This window comes from Microtus pennsylvanicus, chromosome 2, assembly GCF_037038515.1.
Source record: "Microtus pennsylvanicus isolate mMicPen1 chromosome 2, mMicPen1.hap1, whole genome shotgun sequence".
Classification (NCBI taxonomy): domain Eukaryota; kingdom Metazoa; phylum Chordata; class Mammalia; order Rodentia; family Cricetidae; genus Microtus; species Microtus pennsylvanicus.
In genome coordinates, this window is record NC_134580.1 from 87,724,063 (window position 1) to 87,749,294 (window position 25,232).

The window sequence follows — 25,232 nt, forward strand, 5'->3', positions numbered from 1 at the left end:
CACTCTTCCTTCTCTTTTTAGGCAGATGTTTTTAGAATATATATTTCGTGTGAGTTTTTTCAGCACAGGAAAAAATATATGTTCTATAATTCCTATCTTTTTGAAACCATCAAAACCATTTTATTGCAAAGAAGCATCTTTTAGTAAAAATAAATAGAAAATGCTGGTTAAGCAGCAGAGAAACTGTATTTAAGAAGAGATATTTTTCTGAAATTGGACAGAGGAAAGAGAAAAGATGCACAAGTTGTGACTTGACTAGTATAAAACGAGAGCAGTTTCCTGAAAGACAACTAAAAAGGAGAGCCCTAAGTTATGGATTCCCAAGAGTTCACGTTTTGTTTGGTGAGTATGTACAAGCAGAGCAAAGGAGTCCAGGAAATTCACTGGGGATGAAGTGAGTGATGTGCTTGTTGATATGATGTGAACAAAGGAGCTAAGGGTCCGAATGCCACCACATAAAAGCAGGGGATACTGAGGGCATCAGTCAAGAAACAGCTGCCAAATTTAGGACTCAGTACTGGAAGAGCACAGCAAAAGTTCTAAACTGCTCCAGAGATTCAAACTGTTATTTAACAATAACACTGTTTCATTAAAAAAGAGAACTCTTTGAGAACATTAATAATTTATAATTCACTGTGATGTTTAATTCTGTTAACGGTATGTTTTGTCAGTCAGCAACCTTTACATTTAAAATGAAAAAAATTAGCATTTTCTGGCTTTAGGTTAACTGTTTTTGATGTAATACAATTAAATGATATTTTATCTCTATAATCATCTAAAACCAAAGAATCCTGCTCTGCTTATTTCCTTCAAAGTGAATTAACAATTGAATCACAGCTATAGATCTGATTTGGACATAGGACAGGAAAAAATTTCAGAAAAATAATGTTATAACTAAATATTCTAATCCTTCAACTATGAGGAAAGAGGTCCAAAAGGAAGCTGGTTGAGGGCAATGTTAATATCAAACCTGTCATCCCATAAGACTCTCCTGTCAGAAATATATCACTAAAACACAAATGATATTCTCTCTTTTTCTCATTTTACTTTATTTTATTTTTGTAAATAGGATTTCTCTGTGCAGTTCTGGCTGTCCTGGAACTCTCTCTGTTGACCAGGCTGGCCTAGAACTCAGAGATCTACCTACCTCTGCCTCCCCAGTCCTGGGATTAAAGGCATGCACCCATGCCACCTGGGTTATGGACATGGGTCTAAGTACAAGCTTTGCTTCATATGTCTCCATCATACTGAAAAACAAAAACTAGTCCACCATTTCATTTTGTTCAGAGTGTTTATGAAGATAAGGCAGCTGAACATATTCCAAAGACAAACAAGTGTTTTGAATGTTGCCTGGTATAAATATTGCTTGTTATTAACACAGACTCTGATGAAGGCAGTACTCACAGGTTATAGCTTTAAGGTTGATTTTTTTTTATTTAAAAAGAGTAACCAAAAATTAAAATAAAACATTAAAACCAAAAAAGACATGGGTGTATAAAGCTAATAATCACAAATAATTTTAATGTAATTCCCTACTTATACAAACTTTTGTCTTTCTGGACTATACTTCACCTTTTATTTGACTGTTTCCTGTGTTTTGAAGTCCCTAAGACTTTGGTAATGCTCCTCACTGAAGACGGAAAGTGATACAGAGTAGTGTATCTGAAATCATCAACACGGACTAGGGAATTTATAAATTGATTTCTTTTCAATATAGCAGTTCTAATGTTCACCTTCCTAGATATGGATGGAGGGGGGAGGACCTAGGACTTACCACAGGGCAGGGAACCCTGACAGCTCTTTGGACTGGAAAGGGAGGGGGAGAGGAGTGGGGGGAAGGGGAGAGGGGTGGGAGGAGGGGGAGAAGAGTGGGAGGAGGGGGAGAAGATTGGGAGGAGGGGGAGGGAAATGGGAGGCTGGTGGGAGGAGGTGGAAATTTGTTTTTTTTTTCTTTTCTTTATCCTCCTTTTATCAATAAAAAAAAAGAAGTTTTAAAAAAAAATCACATTGGAACACCATTGCTAAAATTGGACATGAAGAAATTTTTAGCCATGAACAGCATGAGGGCAGATATCCCAATTACATTTTCCTAATGTTGATTAGTCATTTCCAATCTGTGCAAGATTTTTAATAGTAAGTTACCAACTAAATTTGGAAACAATATGGCCTGGCTTAACTTTAAGATATCCTCCTGAATGCAAACTTGTGCAACTTCTCATGAAATTCGGGATCAACCTACCCCTGGACCCAGCAATACCACTCTTGGGAATGTACCCAAGAGATGCCCTATCATACAACAAAAGTATATGCTCAGCTATGTTCATAGCAAAATTGTTTGTAATCGCCAGAACCTGGAAACAACCTAGATGCCCTTCAATGGAAGAATGGATGAAGAAAGTATGGAATATATACATATTAGAGTACTACTCAGCAGTAAAACACAATGACTTCTTGAATTTTGCATGCAAATGGACGGAAATAGAAAACTCTATCCTGAGTGAGGTAAGCCAGACCCAAAAAGAGGAACATGGGATGTACTCACTCATATTTGGTTTCTAGCCATAAATAAAGGACATTGAGCCTATAATTCGTGATCCTAGAGAAGCTAAATAAGGAGAACCCAAAGAAAAACATATAGGCATCCTCCTGAATATTACCCTTCATCAGGCGATGAAAGGAGACAGAGACAGAGACCCACACATTGGAGCACCGGACTGAAATCTCAAGGTCCAAATCAGGAGCAGAAGGAGAGAGAGCACGAGTAAGGAACTCAGGACCGCGAGGGGTGCACCCACACACTGAGACAATGGGGATGTTCTATTGGGAACTCACCAAGGCCAGCTGGCCTGGGTCTGAAAAAGCCTGGGATAAAACCGGACTTGCTGAACATAGCAGACAATGAGGACTACTGAGAACTCAAGAACAATGGCAATGGGTTTTTTTTTTTTTGCTCTGTAAATATATGCAACTTTTATTCATAAGTTATACTCCGATCAGCCTGGAAAAACAAGATTCTCACACACAAAAAAAGAATAAATTAGATAAATTCTTATATCATCAAAACTTATTAGTCTTTTTTTTATAGTTCTCAAATAATCTTTTTTTTTTAATTTATTTATTTATTAAGGATTTCTGCCTCCTCCCCAAATGGCAATGGGTTTTTGATCCTACTGCACATACTGGCTTTGTGGGAGCTTAGACTGTTTGGATGTTGACTTTACTAGACCTGGGAGGAGGTGGGAGGTCCTTGGACTTCCCACAGGGCAGGGAATCTGGTCTGCTCCTTAGGGCTGATGAGAGAGGGGGAGTTGGTTGGGGGAGGGGGAGGGATACCGGAGGCAGTGGAGTGGAAGAGAGAAATCTTCAATAAATAAATAATAAAAAACTTAAAAAAATAAATAAAATTAGAAAAAAATAAAAAAAATTCTACAAGGAAAAAAACCAAAAAAACAAAACAAAAAAAAGATATCCTCCTAAGAATTATTTTCCTGGCAATTTTTAATTTTGACTTTTATTTTATTTTTAAGAAATAAAGTGCTGGATTCCCAAACTCCACCTAATATTTGGCGGTAGGTCTCTGCATCTGCCTCCATCAGTTCCGGGCTGGTGCCGCTCTAATGACAATGGGGCCAGGCACCAATATGGTCACCGGAGATGGCCAGTTCATCTAATCTGGGGTCCTTCCCATAGAATTCGGGGGGATTTCCCGCGCCAGGCTTCCATCAACCCTGAAATGTACCCACAGCACCCTCCCACTCCGTGCCCTAGCAGCCTGATTGCTCATGGTCTTATCACCACTTGCCCTCAGTCCACTTAGGGAACCTCTTCTATTTCCTCTTCCCAGGGAGATCTGGGTGTGCGGTGTGCACTCTCCTTGCTACCGAGTTTCTGGGTCTGTAGACTGTAGCATTATTATACTTTCTTTTACAGCTAATATCCACTTATGAGTGATTACGTACCATGTGTGTCTTCATTTGTCTGGGTACCTCACTCAGGATGATTTTTCCCAGTTCCATCAGAGTAGAAAGATGTGTAGGAGCCAGAGCAGTCAAGAACATGACAAAAAACCTCACAGAATCAACTAACTGCAGCGACTGAACCAACAATCAGGGAGCCTGCATGAGAGTGACTTAGGCACTCTGCATATATGATACAGGTGTGTAGTTTGGTCTTCTATGGGACCCCTAACAGTGGGAATAGGGGCTGTCTCTGACTCTTTTACTTTTGGGATCCTATTCCTTGTACTGGGTTGCATTTTCAAGCCACGGGAAGGTGCATGGCCTCAGGGTACTGAAGGATTGCAGAAGTTACTTATTACATGGTTAGATGTCCAGCACTCATTGAATGTTATGCAACAGTGTTCTCTGAATAAGGAATAATTGCTTCGGTCTTGAATTGACCACAGCTGTCACTTTCAAAAGAGCCCTCTCACAAGATTGGGCTACCTAACATTCCCTCCTGGGAAAAACTCACCAGATCCATGAGGCACAAGAGGGGTACAACAACAGTCTCTATATCTTAAAAACTCATATAATTTTTATAAACCCTCAAAAACAATCTGATCTCACAGAAGTGTATAATGAGATTACTTCAGAAAATTAGACTTAGAGGCACAATTAGGACAGAAGCAGAAATGATATACAGACTTTTTGTGTGGGGGAGGTGTGTTTATGTGTGTGTGCTCAGCCATGCATACATGTGTATGTGTAGGGCAAAATTCAAGGTTGAGTGTTTTTCTATATCACTTTCTGCCTTGGTGCGGAAGAATTGTTTGTATTCTGTCAATCATGTTTTAAATAAACGCTGATTGGCAAGGCAGGAAATATAGGCAGGAAAACCAGACAGGAAGTAGAAATGATGTAATGAGAACAGGAGAATTCTTAGAAGGAGGAAGCCGAATCCTCCCACTCCTGCCCAGATCACCAAAGCAGCAGGATGTGATCTGTGATCTGCCCCAATGAAAAAAGGTACTGAGCCACATGGCTAACATAGATCAGAAAAATGGGTTAATCAAGATGTGAGAGTTAGCCAGTGAGAGGCTAGAGCTAATGGGCCAATCAGCTTATACTTTATGGAGACCTATGTGTGATTTTATTTGGAACTTGCCGGCTGTGGGGTACCGGGCAGGACAAAAACCCCAACAACAAACAAGCAGGCCCCCAATCATGTTATACTGCCTCAGTTTGTGATGCTAGGCTAGCCTGGGACTTGGAGTTGTGGCTGGAATAACTGGGTGTCCAGCTCCTAGAACCTATCCATCTCTAACCTAATTACTGGAGATACAGAAATGCTGTATCATGCCAAGCTTTTATGCGTCTGCTACAGAATTTGTACAGAATTTGGACTCATAAGTTCTCATGCTTGTGAAACAAGCAGTTTGTCCATTGAGCCATTTCTCCAGCTAAAACAAGTATTTCTTCTTTGTTCTTTCCATAATTGCCACCAGGCCTTGAGCTAGACACAATGACAGGGATCTATAATCTCAGCACCCAGGACTTGGAGAGTTGATAGAGGCATACCTTCAGTTCTGGATCTTTATAGCAAGCACCACATAACAAAACCATGACTCAACTTTACAAATGAAAATGTTAATGGCATAACCTTTTTACACCAGAAGAAAATGGAGAGTATGAGAAGATGCTGGTATCCTGACAAAAATGGCAAAGTATCTTCAAAATTTCACTGTGGACCATGGGCATAATGCCGTACACCTGAGCACCCCCACAGACTTCATATCTGGTGTATTAGCTGGGCAGCTGTTGCTTGATGGGTACTGCCCGTCAAACAGTCACTCTGACGTCCTCTAAAACTCACAGGCATTCAATCCGTGGTGCAGGAAGAGTCTAGTAGAACAGCAGCTGACTGCACAGCTACACCCTGACCTGGCAAACAAAACTATGCCAATGTAGATTTCGGGAAGACATTACTCCTCTACAGCAGCAGCTCTCGACCTGTGGGTTATGACACTTTTGGCAAACCTCTATCTCCAAATATATTTACATTATCATTCATAACAGTAGCAGAATTATAATCACAAAGTAGTAAGAAAAATAGTTTTATATTTGGGGGTCACCACAAAATGAGGAACTGTATTAAAGGGCCACAGCCTTAGGAACCATAGTCCATCAGTAGCATGATTACTTTTCACCTTACTAGACTTAAATTAATCATGATGTCTAAGATTTTACCCTCATTAATCTGGTTTCTAAATGTTGCCTTACAGGGTGATAACAGAGGAGATCCAGTGGCCAGCATCTAAACTTAAGCTGCCCAATAAAAAGCTTCGCAAACTCTTGAGCCAAACCAACAGCCTTCACGTGGTACATGCCTTACAGTGGGCCGATGGTGTCAAAGAAATTATTAACCTTGCTGACCCCAGGACAAAGTTTGCCAAGGGTTCTTTGGATTTTTTTTTATTTTTTTGGCCTGTTATCTTCCTTCTTACATTAAAAACAAACCTGCCCTGTCTATTTCTTAATGACACTCTTGGAATTATATTAATACTAACACTCTCAGTTTTACATATTACAGATGCTACCTCATGAGCCAAGGACGTATGCTGTCGTTAAATGGCTGTTGTATGTTCTCTGCCATTGTTTAAGTTTTATCCTGGCCTCTTACCAGCCTTCCTCTTAGGCACTCTACTGAGCCCTCCCACATCTTTCATTTGCCAGTTCAAAGCAGTTACAGCCTTCCTAGATATGGACGGAGGGGGGAGGACCTAGGACTTACCACAGGGCAGGGAACCCTGACTGCTCTTTGGACTGGAGAGAGAGGGGGAGAGGAGTGGGGGAAAGGGGAGAGGGGTGGGAGGAGGGGGAGAAGAGTGGGAGGAGAGGGAGAAGAGTGGGAGGAGGGGGAGGGAAAGGGGAGGCTGGGAGGAGGTGGAAATTTGTTTTTTTTTTTTTTCTTTATTCTTCTTTTATCAATAAAAAATGTTTAAAAAAAAAAAAAAAAAAAAAAAAAAAAAAAAAAGCAGTTACAGCAGTCTAGGTTCCAGCCTCCTAAGAGCGGTTAGTGTGGCCCCTGAGAGAAGGAGAAACTAGGACTTAAAGAGATTACTAGTAAGTACACAGATAAGAATACACATAAATGGATAATAAAGATGGCAAAGTTTCAGCTTCTTCCCTCCTCTACTAACCTGAGGAAAAGGTCTAGAAAGCTTTCTCCCCAGCCAGTAGGGCCCCATTGCAGAAGGACCAACCTAAGAAGTTTAAGGCCAGATTCATGTTGACCTCAAAGTTCTGGGTCTAATCAGCCTCCCTGGCTTTTGTCAAACTGACCAGCCCCAAGTGAGAGTTTGTCAAAGATCCTTAATACCCCCAGGACTTGAGGAGAAACCTGACTTTGGCTTCCTGAGTACCCCTCTACATTGCAGGTGGTCACTCTCTTTATGCCTTACCGTTATATGTATATACTTTAACTTTGGTGAAAGCCTCTTCTCACTGGCAGTTGAATAAGAAATACAAGAAAAAATATTACAAAATGAATTTAGTTGTGTAATCCTAATTATTTTGATGTTGTAAACTTGAAGTAGAAGTGAGGGGCACTTCTGGAGAAAGATTGTGAAAAGAATACTAAAAAATTAAGATCTACAGCTATAATAGTTCAGTAACGCATAGTATTAGCAAAAAGATTGATTTCAAACAACACTTAAAAACATCAAATTCTAATTATACCTTAAAAACATATCCTAAAAAACTCAAAGCATGTAAAAAAAATGCCGAATTATTTGATTACAAATACACTACGAAGCAGCCTCAGGGAATACTAAGGCCCTGGAGGTGACTAAGCATGCATTTGCAACATGGAATATAGAGGAGAATCTGAAATATGATTGGAGAGAAATGAGCTTTCCAACAAGGTTATTCGGACATTCTGATCAAAAGTAATGTGTGGAACTAGTTCCAGACCTGCTGCCCTGACACTGAGTCACCTTTGCCTGGTAAGTCATTTCTTCTCTTCCTCCCTTCTCCCAACATCCTAATGAGAAGGCAAATGCATAAGCCTAGCTCCCCACCTAGAGCTTGGGGTAACTCTTTGTCATGTGACCACTTCGAAGATAAGCTCTTTCTTCCCTTTTCCATTCCCTCCACCAGCACCCCATCCCACAGGCCTAGCCCAATTTGTAGCCTTAGAATTCGCTTGGTTCAAGAGTCACCGTAGACTGGTGAGGACGTCTTTTCCATTCCCATCCTTCCCTAGTCTCACTGCCATCCCTTGTGCTTACAGGGCTATAGCCAGTCCCATGCTTTAGGAGACATTTGTCTGGTCTAGATAAACAGTTCATTTCAATAGCTTTACAACCAAAAGGTAGGAAATTCACATGTTGATGTCAAATCAAAAAAACAAAGCAATATGAATGGCAAAGACAGTATGTCTCCCAATAAACTCACTGAAGGGACTCTAGCCAACCTGAGGATGGCAAACGTGACTCTGCCAGGCCTTCTCTTTTCACCTATTCCCTCTGTCTTGCTAAAAACCATTAGATTACATTCCTAAAGCTAGCTACCAAATACTCACTTATTTGGCCATATTCTCCTCCTAAAGCTGACTACCAACTCCAGCTACCAAAGTTCTAAAGTCCAGGATTCAAAAGCCTTTTGGTTCACCTAATTAGCATGCCCTATTAAAACTAAATACCTCATCCTAACACAGGTTTCCCCCTTTTACCTTTGTAAACTGCCATTTGCCTACGGGCCATGTCTGTCTCCTCTCTATCTAGAAGCAGTCCTTTGTATGACCAAACACACACAAATATCCTTGCTGCCTCTTCCTTGTTCTCTTCCCCTTCTCCCAGAGTCCTCTGTCTCCCACCTTTGCCTCTTATCCCCCCAAAATCCCTCTGGGGCAAATAAATGACCTTTGTGTTAAGAATTTAGTCTTGGGATGCGTTCCCCACACTCACTACTCCTACAGAAAGATGTATTCTCTACTGAGAACTACCTGGATAAACTCTAGAATACAGAATTTAAAAGAAAAACCATATGCTTTATTCACTGAAACCCAAGAAGATAACAAATAAATGTTTGAAAGGATGTTCAAGAAAATACAAAAACATGGATTAATGAAATGATGAAGAAAACTCAAGATTTGAAAACTGAATTCAATAAAGTCAAAGCACTGAAGAGAACACAAGCTGAAATGAATATGGAATTGGAAAACAAAATATCTCAATTAGAAAAATCTGAGGATGCCGGACCATGGTAAGGCATGCCTTTAATCCCAGCACTCTGAAAACAGGGACAAGCACATCTCTATGAGTTCAAGAACAGCCTAGTCTACAGAGTTCCTGTACAGGTTTCAAAGCTATACCGAGAAACCCTGCCTCAAAAAGTAAAGCAAAACAAAAATAAATATAAGAAAGAAAAGCAGAAAAGCCTTACACAAGTGTAGAATTAGCAAAAAATTAGAATATTAGAACTTAAAATAGAGGATCTAGAAAAAAATGGCCAAATAGGAAGAAAAATTCTCTTAAGCTAAATCAAAACATCAACAATCTAACTATAAGAAATGAGATTGATACAGGACTTAAAAAACCTTCTGACTGAAAACACTACAGGCCTAGATAGATTTATAGCAGAATGATATCCTAGGAGTTTCAGGGAAAAACTACAACCTAATATTTCTCAAATTGTTCAGAAAAATAAAAATGGATTATTATCAAACTCATTCTAGGAAGACAGTTTTATTTTACTACCCAAAATAAGTAAGGACACGATAATAAGTGTAAACAGAGACTAACACAGGCACATATAGAGATGATCATCCACCATGATCAAACTAGCTTTATCCCAAAAATACAGAATTGTTTTAGCCTATGTGAATCAGTTAATTATAATGAACCATATAAATGGACTTAAAATCACATGATCATCTCAATGGATGCAAAAGAAATTTCTGACAAAATCCAGCATGCTTTTGTAAAAAAAAAAAAATCCAAGAGAATAGGACTGCAGGCACTATAGCTCAACATAATAAAGTCTACATATGGCAAACGCATAGTCAGTATTATCCTAAAAGTGTAAGTCCTGTAAACTTACTGAATATATAAAGGTTGGTTGTTTGAAACCTTCGGCTGTTTCTCTCTAATCTTATAATGCAATGGTGAAATTGGTTCTCCATTAAATTCCTCTGTCTGAATTTGAATATCTCTATGATCTGTTTTCTTTTTTTTTATTTTTTTATTTTATTTTATTTTATTTATTTATTAAAGATTTCTGCCTCCTCCCCGCAACCGCCTCCCATTTCCCTCCCCCTCCCCCGATCAAGTCACCCTCCCTCATCTGCTGGAAGAGCAATCAGGGTTCCCTGACCTGTGGGAAGCCCAAGGACCGCCCACCTCTATCCAGGTCTCCTAAGGTGAGCATCCAAACTGCCTAGGCTCCCCCAAAGCCAGTACGTGCAGCAGGATCAAAAACCCAAAGAATGAAAATAGATCCATATCTATCACCATGCACAAAACTCAAGTCCAAATGGATTAAAGACCTCAATATCAGTCCGAACACACTGAACCTGATAGAAGAGGAAGTGGGAAGTACTCTACAACACATGGGCACAGGAGACCACTTCCTATGTATAACCCCAGCAGCACAGACACTAAGGGCATCATTGAATAAATGGGACCTCCTGAGGCTGAGAAGCTTCTGTAAAGCAAAGGACACTGTCACTAAGACAAAAAGGCAACCCACTTACTGGGAGAAGATTTTCACCAACCCCGCAACTGACAAAGGTCTGATCTCCAAAATATATAAAGAAATCAAGAAACTAGACCGTAAAAGGCTAATCAATCCAATTATAAAATGGGGCACTGAGCTGAACAGAGAATTCTCAACAGAAGAACTTCAAATGGCCAAAAGACACTTAAGGTCATGCTCAACTTCCCTAGCGATCAGGGAAATGCAAATCAAGACAACTTTAAGATACCATCTTACACCTGTCAGAATGGCTAAAATAAAAAACACCAATGATAGCCTTTGCTGGAGAGGTCGTGGAGAAAGGGGGACACTCACCCATTGCTGGTGGGAATGCAAACTTGTGCAACCACTCTGGAAAGCAGTGTTTCGGTTTCTCAGGAAATTCGGGATCAACCTACCCCTGGATCCAGCAATACCACTCTTGGGAATATACCCAAGAGAGGCCCTATCATACAACAAAAGTATGATCTGTTTTCTTAAGCTTTAAAAAAAAAAAAACAGGCCATGTTTGGCTACCTGTCTCTGGATTACCTTACTCAGGATGGCCTTTTCTAGTTCCAATCATTTGTATACAAATTTCAAGATGTCATTTTTTTTAACCTCTGAGTAGTACTCCAATGTACCACATTTTCATTATCCATTCTTCAGTTGAGAGGCATCTAGACTACCATAGTATGTACTCACTCATAAGTGGATAATAGACATAAAGCAAATAATAACCAATCTATAGTCCAAGATCCCAAAGAAGCTAGGTAATAAGGAGAACACAAAGAGAGACATACATGAATCCCCTGGGAAGGGGGAAGGGACCAACCTCGTGAGAAAATTAGGAAGGGGGTAAGAAGGGAGGGCGGAAGGAAAAGGGGAGGGGAGAAATGACAAACTTTGTTCTCTTGGGTACCCTTACCCTTTCTGAGGAGTGGATGGGAGAGGGAGTAGAGAGAAGGGTGAAACAGGAAGAGGGGAGAGAGTAGGAACAGGGATACCTATGTAAAATGAGAAAAGATTGTATTAAAAATTATAAATAAAAAGTTTTTTAAGACCTGTATCTTGGCACTCACTACATAAAAAAACTTTTTTTTGAGGAAAAAAAAAACAAGAATTATCAAGATGATAATTAACATTATGTCCATCCCAGTTAAGTTGATTATCCTTTCAATTAATTGTTCCATTTTTAAACCATTCATTGTGTAATTATACAGAAACCTAAGTCTATTGTAATTGTGTTTCCCATTTTTAATGTGGGGGAAAAAACTCTCTTTTAACTAATTCCTCCATTTAAGAATTCCCAATTTTCTCGCCAAATCTGCTGCTGATGACAATGAAGATGTGAAGCTGAGTGCTGTTGCATACAACAGAGGAAGCCAGACTGGATTTCAAGGTAGCTACCTAGTTTGACAGCAGCCTGAGAAGGGGGTTCAGAGAAAGCCTACCTGGAGAGAAGAAAGGAAAACCCAGATAGCAGGACAGAACTCCAGCTGCAGGTAGTAGCTCCAGCTTATGCAGGTGGCTGCAAAGCCACAGGGAAATGGCTTTTTTTTTGTAAATCTTTCCCCCAAAAGTTGGGCACCAGATGTAGCATAAATTCTCATTAGTCTTAAAAATAAAAACACGGAGTCAGATATAGGGGTTAATGCTGGAGGATCAGAAGAGCAGAGCAGTCAACCACTGGAGGGTTCTTACTTCCACCAATTCTCAGACCAAAGGGGAGATCCTGTTTCTAGGAATCCTCAGACTGTTTCTTCAGACTGCATCCAAGCTCCTGTCTCTGACCCATCTTATACTCCTCTCTTCACCCAGCCATATCACTCCTGTCTCAACTTTCTAGGGCTGGGATTAAAGGCTTTGACTGTGTTTCTTACAAATAAATATTTCTTACACTAATAAATTTGTGGACCCGAAATAAATTAGAACATATCTACATATGAACATAAGAGGCCAATCTTATAGATAGGAAATATTTTCACAGAAATGCTTTTCCTACCAACCCCATTGATCCTTTATTGTGTTTTTTTTTAATGTTCCTTGTAGTATCTATCTGCTAAGCACCTTTGTTGCTTCATCTGTAACCATTACACAGGCTTATATAAAGAAAATAACTCTCAAAAGAATATAATGAGAGACAGAGGCAGGTGGATCTCTGTGAGTATGAAGACAGCCTGTTCTAGAAAGTGAGTTCCAGGACTGGTAGAACTGTTAAACAGAGAAACCCTGTCTCAAAAAAACAAAAAACAAAATAATATAACAGTTACATTACAAAGAAAACAATGTATTTCTTAAGTTTATCCCTTTTCCCCTTTTAAGGAGAGTGCTGGTGTCAAGATGATGACTCATACTGCACAATTCTCCAAACAGTTCATCTGGTAGCATCGATTGTACCCTATTTACGAATGAAATCTTTATTTGCTCTAACAAACTACATAATTTGGCAATTTGAAAAAATACGTTCTTTAATTATATTTTACTAAGTTATTACCCAATCATTCTTCATTGTATGAACATCTTCCACTCTTATCTGCAATATGGTCTAGATTTCAATCACATTCATACAGTTGGCTTTCCCTCCTTGTACAGAGAACAGGACAGCTAATGCAAATGGCTAAAAATATTATAGTGTGGGTAGTCACCATAGGGGACTTTCAAACAGGTCTCTGGCCAGAAAAAGAAAATGCTGTTCTTTCAGGGTCTTTGGGTAGTGTGTGTAGGATGGAGGACAATCTCATGCACCATGACTTGCAGTTGCTAGTGGCCTCAGCAATGAGGAAAGCTAGCTGGTTAGTGAGCCAGAAGTAATCTTCTGCTCTCATCTCTCAGTGCTGGTATTACCAGTGAACACCACCAAGCCCAGGTTTGCCAAGGGAATCAGGAATCAAATCCAAGACCCCATGCTTATTGGGCAAGTGCTCTACTGACTTCTTACCCTGTCACTGGTGTTTTTCCTTTCTTTTTATTGTTGTTGTTGTTTATTTGTTGATGTTTTTGTTTTTGCGACACAAGGTTTCTCCTGTAGCTTTGGAGCCTGTCTTGGAAATCACTCTATAGACTAGGCTGGCCTCGAACTCACAGAGATCCACTTGCCTCTGCCTCCTGAGTGCTGAAATTAAAGGCGTGCACCACCACCGCCTGGTTCTTTTTTTGTTTTGCTTTGTTTTATAAGAAAAATAGTTTTACCTACATCATCAAGAAATTATATCACCTAAAATAATGTCAAAATACATAAAGAGAAAGTTAGACATGTGTTTTCTTTAAGAATTATTAAGTATATAAATTGGTTATAATAGTCTAAAAATTACACAATACTGATCTATTTACTGACTCCATTAACTGTTCTCTGTAATACATTATTTTAGTGATGACGTTACAATATTAAATTCATTTTGGCTCACACTTTGTTTCTGATTTTGAGGCAAAATTTCAAGTATTCTAGGCTGGCCTCAGACTTGTTATATAACTGTGGATTGCCTTGAACTTCTGATCTACCTTCTCCACATTCTGAGTTAATGGGACTGCAAGTATGCATGATCTAATCAGGTTTATGTGACATTGGGCATTAAACCCTACACTCTGCACAGGTTACGGAAGCACTCTATTAACTGAGCTACATCCCCACCCTTCCTCCAATATTAACTTCTAATCATAAGCATTAAGTTAAAAATGAATGATGGTAAAATCTCTCTCTCTCTCCTCCCCCTCACACACACCCCAAATAAAAACAGGTTAATATATCCAAATACCAGTATCCCATCTATAGGTGACCACATGTATGCAAGTATAACCATAACTATATATGTATATTAGGTAGATGATTAGGAGCTTCCAAATTCCTAAACTTATCCAATGATGTGACCCAAAAATATGCAAGTTTCAAGCTCAGAGTACTGCACACTAGAGCACCAGGAAACTCTTGCATAGAATTTGCAAAGTAAAAGTTAAGAAAATGAAGTTTTCATAAGTTAGTAAAGAGAGAAATCAATCAAGATAGTGTTTTCTTCATAATTAAAACAATGAAAATGAGACAATTTCAACATGTCTACTTTTAAAACCAGCTGTTTTATGCTTTACAAATATATAACTATTAAACAATATATAAATGGGACATCAAGGGGAACAAAAGGGATTCAAAGTCAAAGTATCTTCTTTTAGGGGTAGAATATTACAATTTAATTATCACAAAAGTTAGGGAAGTTACTTAGTGTCTATGAGACATTAAGAGCTGGGTAATCAAAAGACTGATTATTGTTTGAAAGGTTAGGTCTTCTGTAACTCCTGAAAATAACAGTTGGTCTTCACATATTATTTATGAAACTACAAATCTGCTATGTTGCTAGCCAATGGGTTAAAAAGTAGGCCTACAGGAAAAAGACATTTCATCTATGTTCTCAGATAAATACAAAAAAAAAAGGGCTACTTGTGCCTGTTTTGAGTGATTGTGAGCAGTCCCACAGGACTACTTTCCCTCTGAAGGGAAACCAGAAGAGGCAAGTCAGAAGAGGCTAAAATCAACAGTAACTTGATTTTGAATTACTGTTGAACACAAAAAATAAAGCAGATGATAAAGTTTAATCAACATTTAAGGGTAGATCAATAGCATTAAGTCAAAAAACAGACAACTCCATGGTACTCTAGCATGAACCCTGAAAAGAGAACTTGTAAGTCATGGACAATGCAAGTGTGTGTGTGTGTGTGTGTACAATATGCTATAAAGAACACTATAGTAATGATTTTAAAACTAAGCACATTTATGATTACAGCATAACTCATTGTGGTTGATTTGATTTGGGTCTTCTACTTTATTGAAGTTTCTGTCAAAGTATTATTTGAACAAAATATAAACCCCCCTTGTATGGTATCTAGTGACAGTTTATAAGATGTGAGGCGAAGTTTACAGTTCTGACAAGCTAATCACCATAGGGAACTATCCAATACAAATAATTCACTCACAGAAGCTTGCCCTGGTAGCTACTTATTTTATATTACGACTGGATCCCTAATACAACTGGGTCTTACACTCTGTCCTTTACTCTCACTAGCTTCGTGGCTAATTGAGGCTGAGAAATTTGACCCTGATTTGATTGTAATTGTCAAGATAAGAACTCAAGGGATTGATATAAGTAGTTCATCCACAAGGCTGAATGAAATTTAAATGAAAGTTTTAGGAAGAGTCTTTAGAGGTGCTTGATGGCATTTTTCTTCACAAACAGTATTTGACATTAACTTTAGGTATACTCCAGTGCTTATCTACTATGCTATTCTGTAGACTTTGTTTTTTTGTGAAATAAAAAATAATGGTGCACAGGAGAGAATACCATTAAATTAAACAGACAAAAATTTCATTTTGTAGTTGAAGTTCTCATTGGCTTTGCAACCATTTTATTTGCCCCAAATTTCCAAATCGAATGTTAAAGAAAGAAATGAAACTTAGAATTAGGAAACAACACTAAATTATTTAACATTTTCTTTGAGATTCTGAAGAATATAAAAATTCAACAATATATTTATTGGTACAGTGTTTCAGTTTATAATGTCATGTGTATTTGTTTTACTATGAGCTCAAATGGTTTCTTGGAAATAAGCCAATAATGAAATAAGCTATATACCTAAATTACTCATTGAACATATTGTAGCAAATTCTATATCACAAATGTAACAGCAAAAATAGCTAAGATAAATGAATTGATAAGAAACAAATTAATGCATTTAATAGTATCATTCAAATAAATAAGCAGTTTCTTTTTTAAATGTATGTATACATTTTTTATTGATATTTATTGAGCTCTACATTTTTCTCTGCTCCCCTTCATGCCTCTCCCTTCCCCCTTTCAATCCTCCCCCAAGGTCCCCATGCTCCCAATTTACTCAGGAGATCTTATCTTTTTCTACTTTCTGCTTTCCATGTAGATTAGATCAAATAAGCAGTTTCTTTTAAGAAATAATTATTATACATAAAAACTAATTGATTCAGACATTTTTCAGTATTAAAAATAGAAATAGGAGAACTGGCATCCATATTTATATCATTGCCCTGTGTATCAGGTACAATAATGTGAAGGCTAAAATGGAAATCTCCCAGGCATAGTAAGTATGGAGGTAGCAGGACCCTGAAATTTAGGGGCTAACCAAAACTTCAGATGAGACTTTACATACTGTTCTGTTTCTTCTGTGAAATTATCAAATAATATCGAATAATTCTGGGTTAAGGAAATAACCCAGAAGTCTAACTCTGGGGATCCAGGGCATTGGTTCAGTAAGTAAAGATCTTTCTGTCCAAGCATAAGGATCTGAGTTTAGATTTTAAGCATCCACACTAAAGTTGAGTACATCCGTGTACCCTGGTAACCCCTGGACTGTGGTGAGTCAGAGACAGCAGACTCGAAAGGCTAAGGGTTGAAAGATTCACTGAAAAGATTCAATCAGATATCCTGGCTCAAAAAAAAAAAAAAAGAAAGAAAGAAAGAAAGAAAAAGAAAAAAGAAAAAAAATCAGGCAGACATCAACAGAAGAAGACAGTGCCAAAATGGTCTCCAAATGTGTACACAGACACAAATGCATTCTCATCTCACACAAACACTACACAGAAATGACAGAGAATGTGTGTGAAGACAAGCCTTTTTTTATTGTAGGGATTAGACACAGGATTCTGTATACAAGAAGCACACATCTATTATGTATCTGGACCCTCAGCTGTAGAAGAATTTTCTTAAGCATTTTTTAAATCCCACTACAGCATTAACTCTTTTTAAATTTGAATTTAATTTTCTTTAAAAGAAATACCTATCTTTTATGATTTTACTTAACAAATGCATTTCCCACTTCATCTCCTCCTTCTGCTCCCTCCAACTTCCCTCTCTCACCCCCAATCCCAAGCCCCATCCACTCCTCAGAGAGGGTAAGGCTTCCCATGGGGAATCAACAAAGTCTAGCACATTGCTTTGAAGAAGGACCCTCCCCACTATATCTAGGCTGAGCAAGGTATCCCTCCAGGGAAAAAAAGGTTCCAAAATAACAGAACAAGCAGAAGGAATTAATCTGGGTCTCACTGTCAGTGGCCAACAGCCTATCCCAGTCATAAAACTGTCACCCACATTCAGAGGGCCTAGTTTGGTCCTATGCTGGTTCCCTCACTGTCAGGATGGGTGGTCCGGATAGCCAACCAATCCTGTATAATAATAAAGAACTTCCGGAGGCATCACCGTCCCTGAAATCAAGCTCTATTACAGAGCCACCGTAATGAAAACAGCTTAGTATTGACATAAAAACAGACAGGTTGACCAATGGAATCGTACTGAAGACACGGATATTAATTCACACACCTAAAAACACCTGATATTTGACAAAGAAGTTAAAATTATACAAAGGAAAAAAGAAAGCATATGCAACAAATGTTGCTGGCATAACTGGATATCAGCATGTGGGAAAATGCAAATAAATCCATATCTATCCCCATGCACAAAACTTAAGTCCAAATGGATTAAAGATCTCAATATAAATCTGACCACATTGAACCTGAGAAAAGAGAAAACGGGAAGTAGCCTTCAATGCATGGGCACAGGAGACCACATCCTATATATAACACCAGTAGCACCTACACTGAGAGAAACAATAAATAAATGGGGTCTCCTGAAACAGCATTAACTCTTAATAGGAACAGAATTCCAGTAAATGAATAACAACTGAGATGACGTATTTCCACACTAGATAAATCCCAAAGAGATCAGAGTTTAACTTTTATTGCAAAAAATTACAATGAATTTATACATTTGTTTAGGAGTTTGTCAGAGCATTAAATATCTTTCTAGGGATTGGAAGTGATACTCAGTGGTAGAACACATATGTAACATGCAAGGCCATGGGTTTAAATTCCCAAAAGGAAAAAAACATATACATAGAGACAGACAAAGTCATTCATGTATCTGCATCATTTGATGAATCAAATTCTAGCAGTAATATTACTCATTTATAATATATATGATATATCTCTGAATGTCTTCACACTTAAAAGATAACTGGAAGAGATTGTACTAATATCAGTATTTTTTTTACATTTTTAAATTCTTTTAACTTTTATTGATTCTTTGTGGAATTCACATGATGCATTCCAACTCCACTTATCTTCCTGATCCCATTCATCACCCCCCTCACATCTGTCCTCTGTCCTTCTAATCTCCCCATCAAAACAAAACAAAATTTATAAGAAAAAACAAAAATCAAACCAAACAAAAAAAACGAAAAGGAAATAAATATTTTTATGTACTAACAAAACTAACTTAAGGACAGACAAGGATGAAAATATTAACTTAATCTTTGCATCATAAACCAAAGTTTATGAAAACTAAAATAAAAAACTGGTGATGAAAAGTAAGTAACTAAGGGCTGCTTAGCTGTAAATGGAGACTGCTTGTTTGTTCCCGGCAACCCAGACTCAAATAATCACCCATAAACTAAATTAATTACAATACTGTTTGGCCAATGGCTCAGGCATATTCCTAGATAACTCTTATATCTTAAATTAATCCATTTCTATTAATCTGTGTATCACCATGAGACTAGATTACCAGAAAGTTTCCTGCAGCATCTTTCTCCTTTGGCAGCTACATAGCATCTTCTTGACTCTGACAGCCTGGCTATATTCTGCCCTGCCATTGGCCAAAGCAGCTTTAATCATTAACCAGTAAGAGCAACACAAACACAGAAGGACATCTCACACCATATTCTCTTTTTGCTCTAAATAAAAAGAAAGGCTTTAACTTTAACTTAGTAAAATTACATATAAGAAAACAGGTATCAATCAAGAATTACACTTGCAATATTTAGTCTATTTGTCTCTTGATTGTTTCATATCTAATTTATCTTTTATCATAAATAAGGAAAACTATAACTACATAGTCTTCATCTTCATCAAAGGCTCCAAAAGGATGTAATATGACCGAAGTAAGAAGGAAGTGCATTGTAAGCAAATTTCAAAGTTCTAGAATTGACAGAAACATATAGCAGCTTGGACAGTCACGCAAAGTTCTTCTGTAAGATTGGGCATCCATCTTCAGCCTACAGGCCCATAGTATCTGGCAGATTTTTCAGTGAAGCAGGAAATTTGAAGATCTGTTCTGCATATACTAGCAAAGTTCATCAGTTGCTTTCAACTCTGTCTTGAAGAATGTCTGGCAGTTCTTTCATGAAGTAGGAACCCTGAAGGACTGTCTCACCTATAGGCAATTCCACAGTTACTTTTCTGTAGGTACTACATGTCCAGTTCAAACAGCATACCATCAATCAGTTCAGAGCAGTTTCCTGCCTAAATGCCTAGCCTTGTCACATTAAAGGCAAATTCCATAACAAGTATCTTCAATGCCCACGCATCATTCTCTCTGACGTAATTAGTGCTGCCAGAAGCAGTCATGACTCACTATTGAGAAAAATCTAAGTTCTTAAAATATTTTAAATGCCATATTCTGTAGGTCTTTGAAGTATTCAAGATTATCTAATTGAAATATATCTTTGTATATCTAGAAAACCTAACTAACATGACTATAAGTTTGACTATTATAAATGACTATTAATCTGTAATTTTAATTACACATTACATTTTAAATAAACGCACAAACACAACAGAGCTAAAACAAGTGCAAAAATATATAAACACAGTGTAACAAAGTCAACATTAAATTTGTATCAATAGACCAAGATCCATACTGGATTTTGCAATGCAAGGTATTCATCTCTACATCATATCTCCCTTACTTTTTTGAAATGGACTGTAATCGTTAGTCATCTATAAGCAATTCTTTTTAAAAAATGAACAATATAAGCAATCATTTGGGGAATTTGGGCATTATTTTCTCCAAACTGTTTCCTGCTGTTTATTGGGTAACGTATTTTTAGGGTTATGGAGACCTTTCAGGAGGTCTTGCTTCATCAAACCACATTAGCCTGGAAGGAATCCATACATCCTCATCTTCTGTGGAAACAAAAGCAGAACCTCTTTTCCAATGAAACATATACTTAGATTAAAATTTTGAAGTCAAGATACCTTTATGTTGGTTTAGCTTAGCAGGCCTGAGAATCAAATATCTCTCTACATTCTAAAAATTCAAAGAAAACACAATAATATGCTTAATCTAGACTCTGTGTATTTTCACCTTTACATGGCTAATTTTTTTATTCCTTAATCTTTTTATTCTTAATCTATGACTGCCTGTACACTTTTATATTACTTGTACTGTCTCTTGAAAGACTTTGTTTTATTTAACTGTATATACTCTTTTTCCTCTCTCTCCCAAGCCTATGTACATTTTAAAACATACGGCATCTCATTTAGGTCTTTTGTGTCTGAATTTGTCCTATTGTGAATCTGAAATCCTTTTCTGACAAGGAGCATTTGAAAATGGTAAACAGTGTGGTTGCCGCAGTAATGGATACTGGCTCCATCTCTCTTGGTCTTTTAACAATGTGGAGGTAGTTCACAGACAGCTCTAGGACCCATGTTTACTGCCTAGGCTCCAGGGATACAGCAGATCTAAGTCACCATTAAGCAACTTGTAGCACTCGGCCCACACATGCCATTTAAGTGCAATCCTCCCAAAGGAGCCAGTGTTGCTGTCTGTGCAGTTTTTGCTGCTAATTCTGAGTAAGGAAACCTTCTCTTAAAAGAGCCACACATCAGCAAACAGAGCCTATCTGGAAAAAAAAAATGTGGCTATCAAGAAACTACACTTGGCTCCATATCTGTTGGTCTAGAACCCTCTTTTTTTTCTTAAGCTTATTTTTATTTATTTATTTGTTTGTTTATTAGGTCTTAGATGCCCCACTTTGGGTGCCATTTTGTAAACGGAGACTGCTTGTTCATTCCCGGCTGCCTAGACCCAAATAATCACACAGAAACTATATTAATTACAACAGTTTTTGGCCAGTGGTTCAACCATATTCCTAGCTAGCTCTTAGATTTAGATCTATCAATTTATATTAGTCTATATATCACCACAAGATTGTGGCTTACTGTAAAAGTTCCAGCAGCATCTTGCTCCTTTGGTAACTACATGGTATCACATAGACTCTGCCTACTTTCTCTATATATGTCTTCCATCCTGGGTATATTCTGCCCTGCCATAGGCCAAAGCAGCTTTATTCATTAACCAATAAGAGCAACACATATACAGAAGGATATTCACATCATTTGGTGGTACATGCCTTTAATCCCAGCACTTAGGAGACAGAGGCAGGTTGAAACCCTGACCCAAAAGAAAAAAGAAAGAAAGAAGGAAAGAAGAAAAGGAAGGAAGGAAGGAAGAAAGGAGCCAAGGAAACAATGTTTATTTGTATAAGTCATGTATACTTAAATGGTGCAGTATTAATATTAGTATTATTATTAATTTAAAAAAATTAAATGTATATATTTCCATATCCCTCCCTTCTGCCCATCAACTAGTCGCTGCCCCTTCCTACCCCAAAGGCAGTCCACCTCCTCTGAGCTCAATTTTCTGAGCCTTTCAGTAAACAGTGATCTTTCTCAAGCTATATGACTCCAGATATTCTTAGATCTCACAAAACCACTCTAAAAGCTGCCACTCTTACAGGAAAACATATTCTTTTTTTTCCAAAGTAGGTGGTGCCTCGGGATACAGGGGCCATCTAACTAGACTCTTACTTTACAAGATGCCCTGCCTCATCCTGCTGGCCAACCAGAATTTAGTCAGGAAAGAACAGGAGATCTAGAGAGTGACACAAGACAACAGAGGAGAGGGTCAGCAATAGAGTATATATGAACAGAGACAAACTGGCCTAGGTTTAGGAAAACTGTAGCCCTCACTAACAGTTCCATAAAAGGAAACATTGTTTCAGCCCTCTTACATCTTAGCCCTTTCCACAACAGTGTTCCTGTCTATACTAAAGATGAAAGACGACTTGAGAAGAAGAACAGACTGATATAACTAACGAACTATATCAGAACCCATGTCCAACCTTGAAAATCAAAGAAACATTTTTTAAAACATGAAGACAACTTGTAAGGGTACGGAATACACTAATATATAGAAATGAAGCCCAACAAGGAACACAGAGTTTACTGTGAGATTATGTCCCTTCGGAATATCAGAAGCTACACCCATAAAGTCTCACCCACATGGTGGCTTAAACATCACCTGAACAAAAATGACACCAAAATACAGGATACCATGGATAGGAAGAATGCTCACAGGGCCTCGATACTACAGAAAGAGCTACAAGCAACTAAGGACACTGACAGCAGGAGAAAAGGTCTTCACCAAGGAAGAATACACCAATTTATTGCTACATAACAAATGGTCAGCCCTGAAAACATACATACAAATAACATGGTAAAGACTGACCAAGTTATATTAATGCACTTAAGAACACAACACAGAGAGAGAGATTTTCCTTTCACCTTATACTCTATTCCCACTCTTGAAGTGTGTCTCTCTTTTTCTCCCTCCCTCTTAATAAAGGTGAAATATTTAAAGTACAGAAGGAAAATAAATATCAGCATAATTATAGAATCAAGAATACCTTCCTTAGTATAAAAACCATTGTGAAACTGTATCTTCAAATAAATAAAAAGCAGATTATGGCTCATTAGAATTTATCAAACACTAATAGAGCAAATGTAAAGGTTTACACATAGTATTTTAATGGGAAAATTTCTTACAATGGATATAATTTGAAAGTATTCATATGGATAATATTAAATTTTTATCCAAAATAATAAAAGAATTAACTCCTAAATTTTTAGATAAGCATAAAAACATTTAGACTGATGAGTAAATGTTCACCCCCCCCCCACCTGTAGTTTGGAGATGTAAATTAAAATAGAAAAAAGGTTATCTTGGACAAAATTATTATACTGGCTTTTCAGGGAAAGGGCACATATAATACTGCTGATAGAATGTTAAACTGCAAAATGTCTTCCAAAAGATAATTCAGAATTTACTGAACATTATAAATGTGATTTTATGTTATTACGCACAATAAATAATTATATAGATAATTTTCATTGCAACTTTGTGAACAGCATCCTGAATTACAAATAAAGCAAGTTTTAAATAGCACTGAATTACTTATGTATTTCTTGTGTATTCTTATAGTAGAGCATGATGAGGTTAAATATACTGTTTTTATTTATAGTTACTAATATGAAAAGTATTAATACTTAATTACCACCATAGCATTCTGGCCTAAGAACAGTGAACGCATTTATGTATATGGTTAGAAATAATGACCTAATCCCAAATAATAAACCATACTACAAGTATAGATTAGCCTTAATATAATGTTTGGACAGAAAAATGAAAACAGAACCAAATTGGGGAGTTACTAGTCAAATTACTTCCATCTGTATAGAAATTTAAGGAATGAGCAACTTGTATTGTACATGCCTTCACTTTCTGAGTTTGAAAGCACTTAAGACTCTGTGCTGGTTAATCTTGATTGTCAACTTGATTTGATTTAGAATCGCTATAGAAACCTCTGGGCGTGTCAGTGAGGTATTATCTAGGTTAGGTTAATTGAAGTGGGAATTCAGCCTCAGTGTGGGTGGTACCACAAATTGACTGGGGTTCTAAACTGAATAAAAAATGAGAAGTCATCTTAGCAGAGAGATTCCTGTCTTCTGTTTCCTCACTATGAATTCAATGTGAAAAGCTACCTCAAAGTCTTCCTGCCATGTTTCCCCACCACGACACAATGCACCTTCAAACTGCGAGTTGAATCTAATCCTGCATCCTTCAGTTGCTTCTTGTCAAGGATTTTCTCACAGAAATGAGAAAAGTAACTAAGACAAACTCAAACCAGATAGGCTGTGCATCGGATTGTTGAAATAGAGATGTGGTTCAGTAGGTAACGTGGACACCAAGCAAGGGCAATGACCTGAATTTTATCTGCAGAGCCCACAAAAAGAAAACGAAGACAGTGGGGAAAACGAAGTGGTGATATAGAAAAAACAAAGAAGAAGCTGAAATGTTTTAAGCTTTCATATTCTTTCTCAGAGCTGACAATGAAGCTAAGAAATCTAAATTCCAACAGCCTTCATCACTTTTAAATCATGTCAGATGAGGAAACCATTGAGACCAAGAGAATTACAAAAATAAATAAATAAATAAAAACCAATCACTTTTTCATACTTAATACATACAACTCAAGTGTTGGGCCGACACTGCCAAATTCCATGTTAAATATAGCTTTCTACACACATAGACATTTTGCTTGGTGTCTTCACACTCTCTAAAACACTTGTCTCAAATGAAACATCTGCTTTGCCAGCAAATGTTTCCCAATTTTAAGACATTTGCTTCATTCCTATTTCAAGAAGCCCACCTCTTTTTTCCCTAGGCTAAGCACTTGAAAAAAACTTAAGTCTACTAAACCTCAAGAGAGAGCTTCATTCATTGGCAAAAACTTATACTTAGAAGGTAGGGTTTGGTTATTTTTTTTCTTTTTGCTTTTTTTTTTTTTATTTTTCGAGACAGGTTTTCTCTGTGGCTTTGGAGCCTGTTCTGGAACTAGCTCTGTAGACCAGGCTGGTCTCGAACT

General features: G+C 37.6%; 1 protein-coding gene across 4 annotated transcripts in view; it reads right to left on the bottom strand.

Moving 5' to 3' along the window:
• Mettl15 (methyltransferase 15, mitochondrial 12S rRNA N4-cytidine) overlaps positions 1 to 25,232 on the bottom strand; it is a 172,145-nt gene that overhangs the window by 97,167 nt on the left and 49,746 nt on the right. The window contains exon 3 of one of the 4 annotated variants that reach the window (XM_075961679.1): positions 19,809 to 19,897. The exons of the other annotated variants lie outside the window; for them this stretch is intronic. Coding sequence (XP_075817794.1) covers positions 19,865 to 19,897 — 33 coding nt within the window. The 3' untranslated portion in view covers positions 19,809 to 19,864. Of the gene's footprint in view, positions 1 to 19,808; positions 19,898 to 25,232 lie in introns of those variants that run through there. 4 annotated transcript variants of the gene reach the window in all.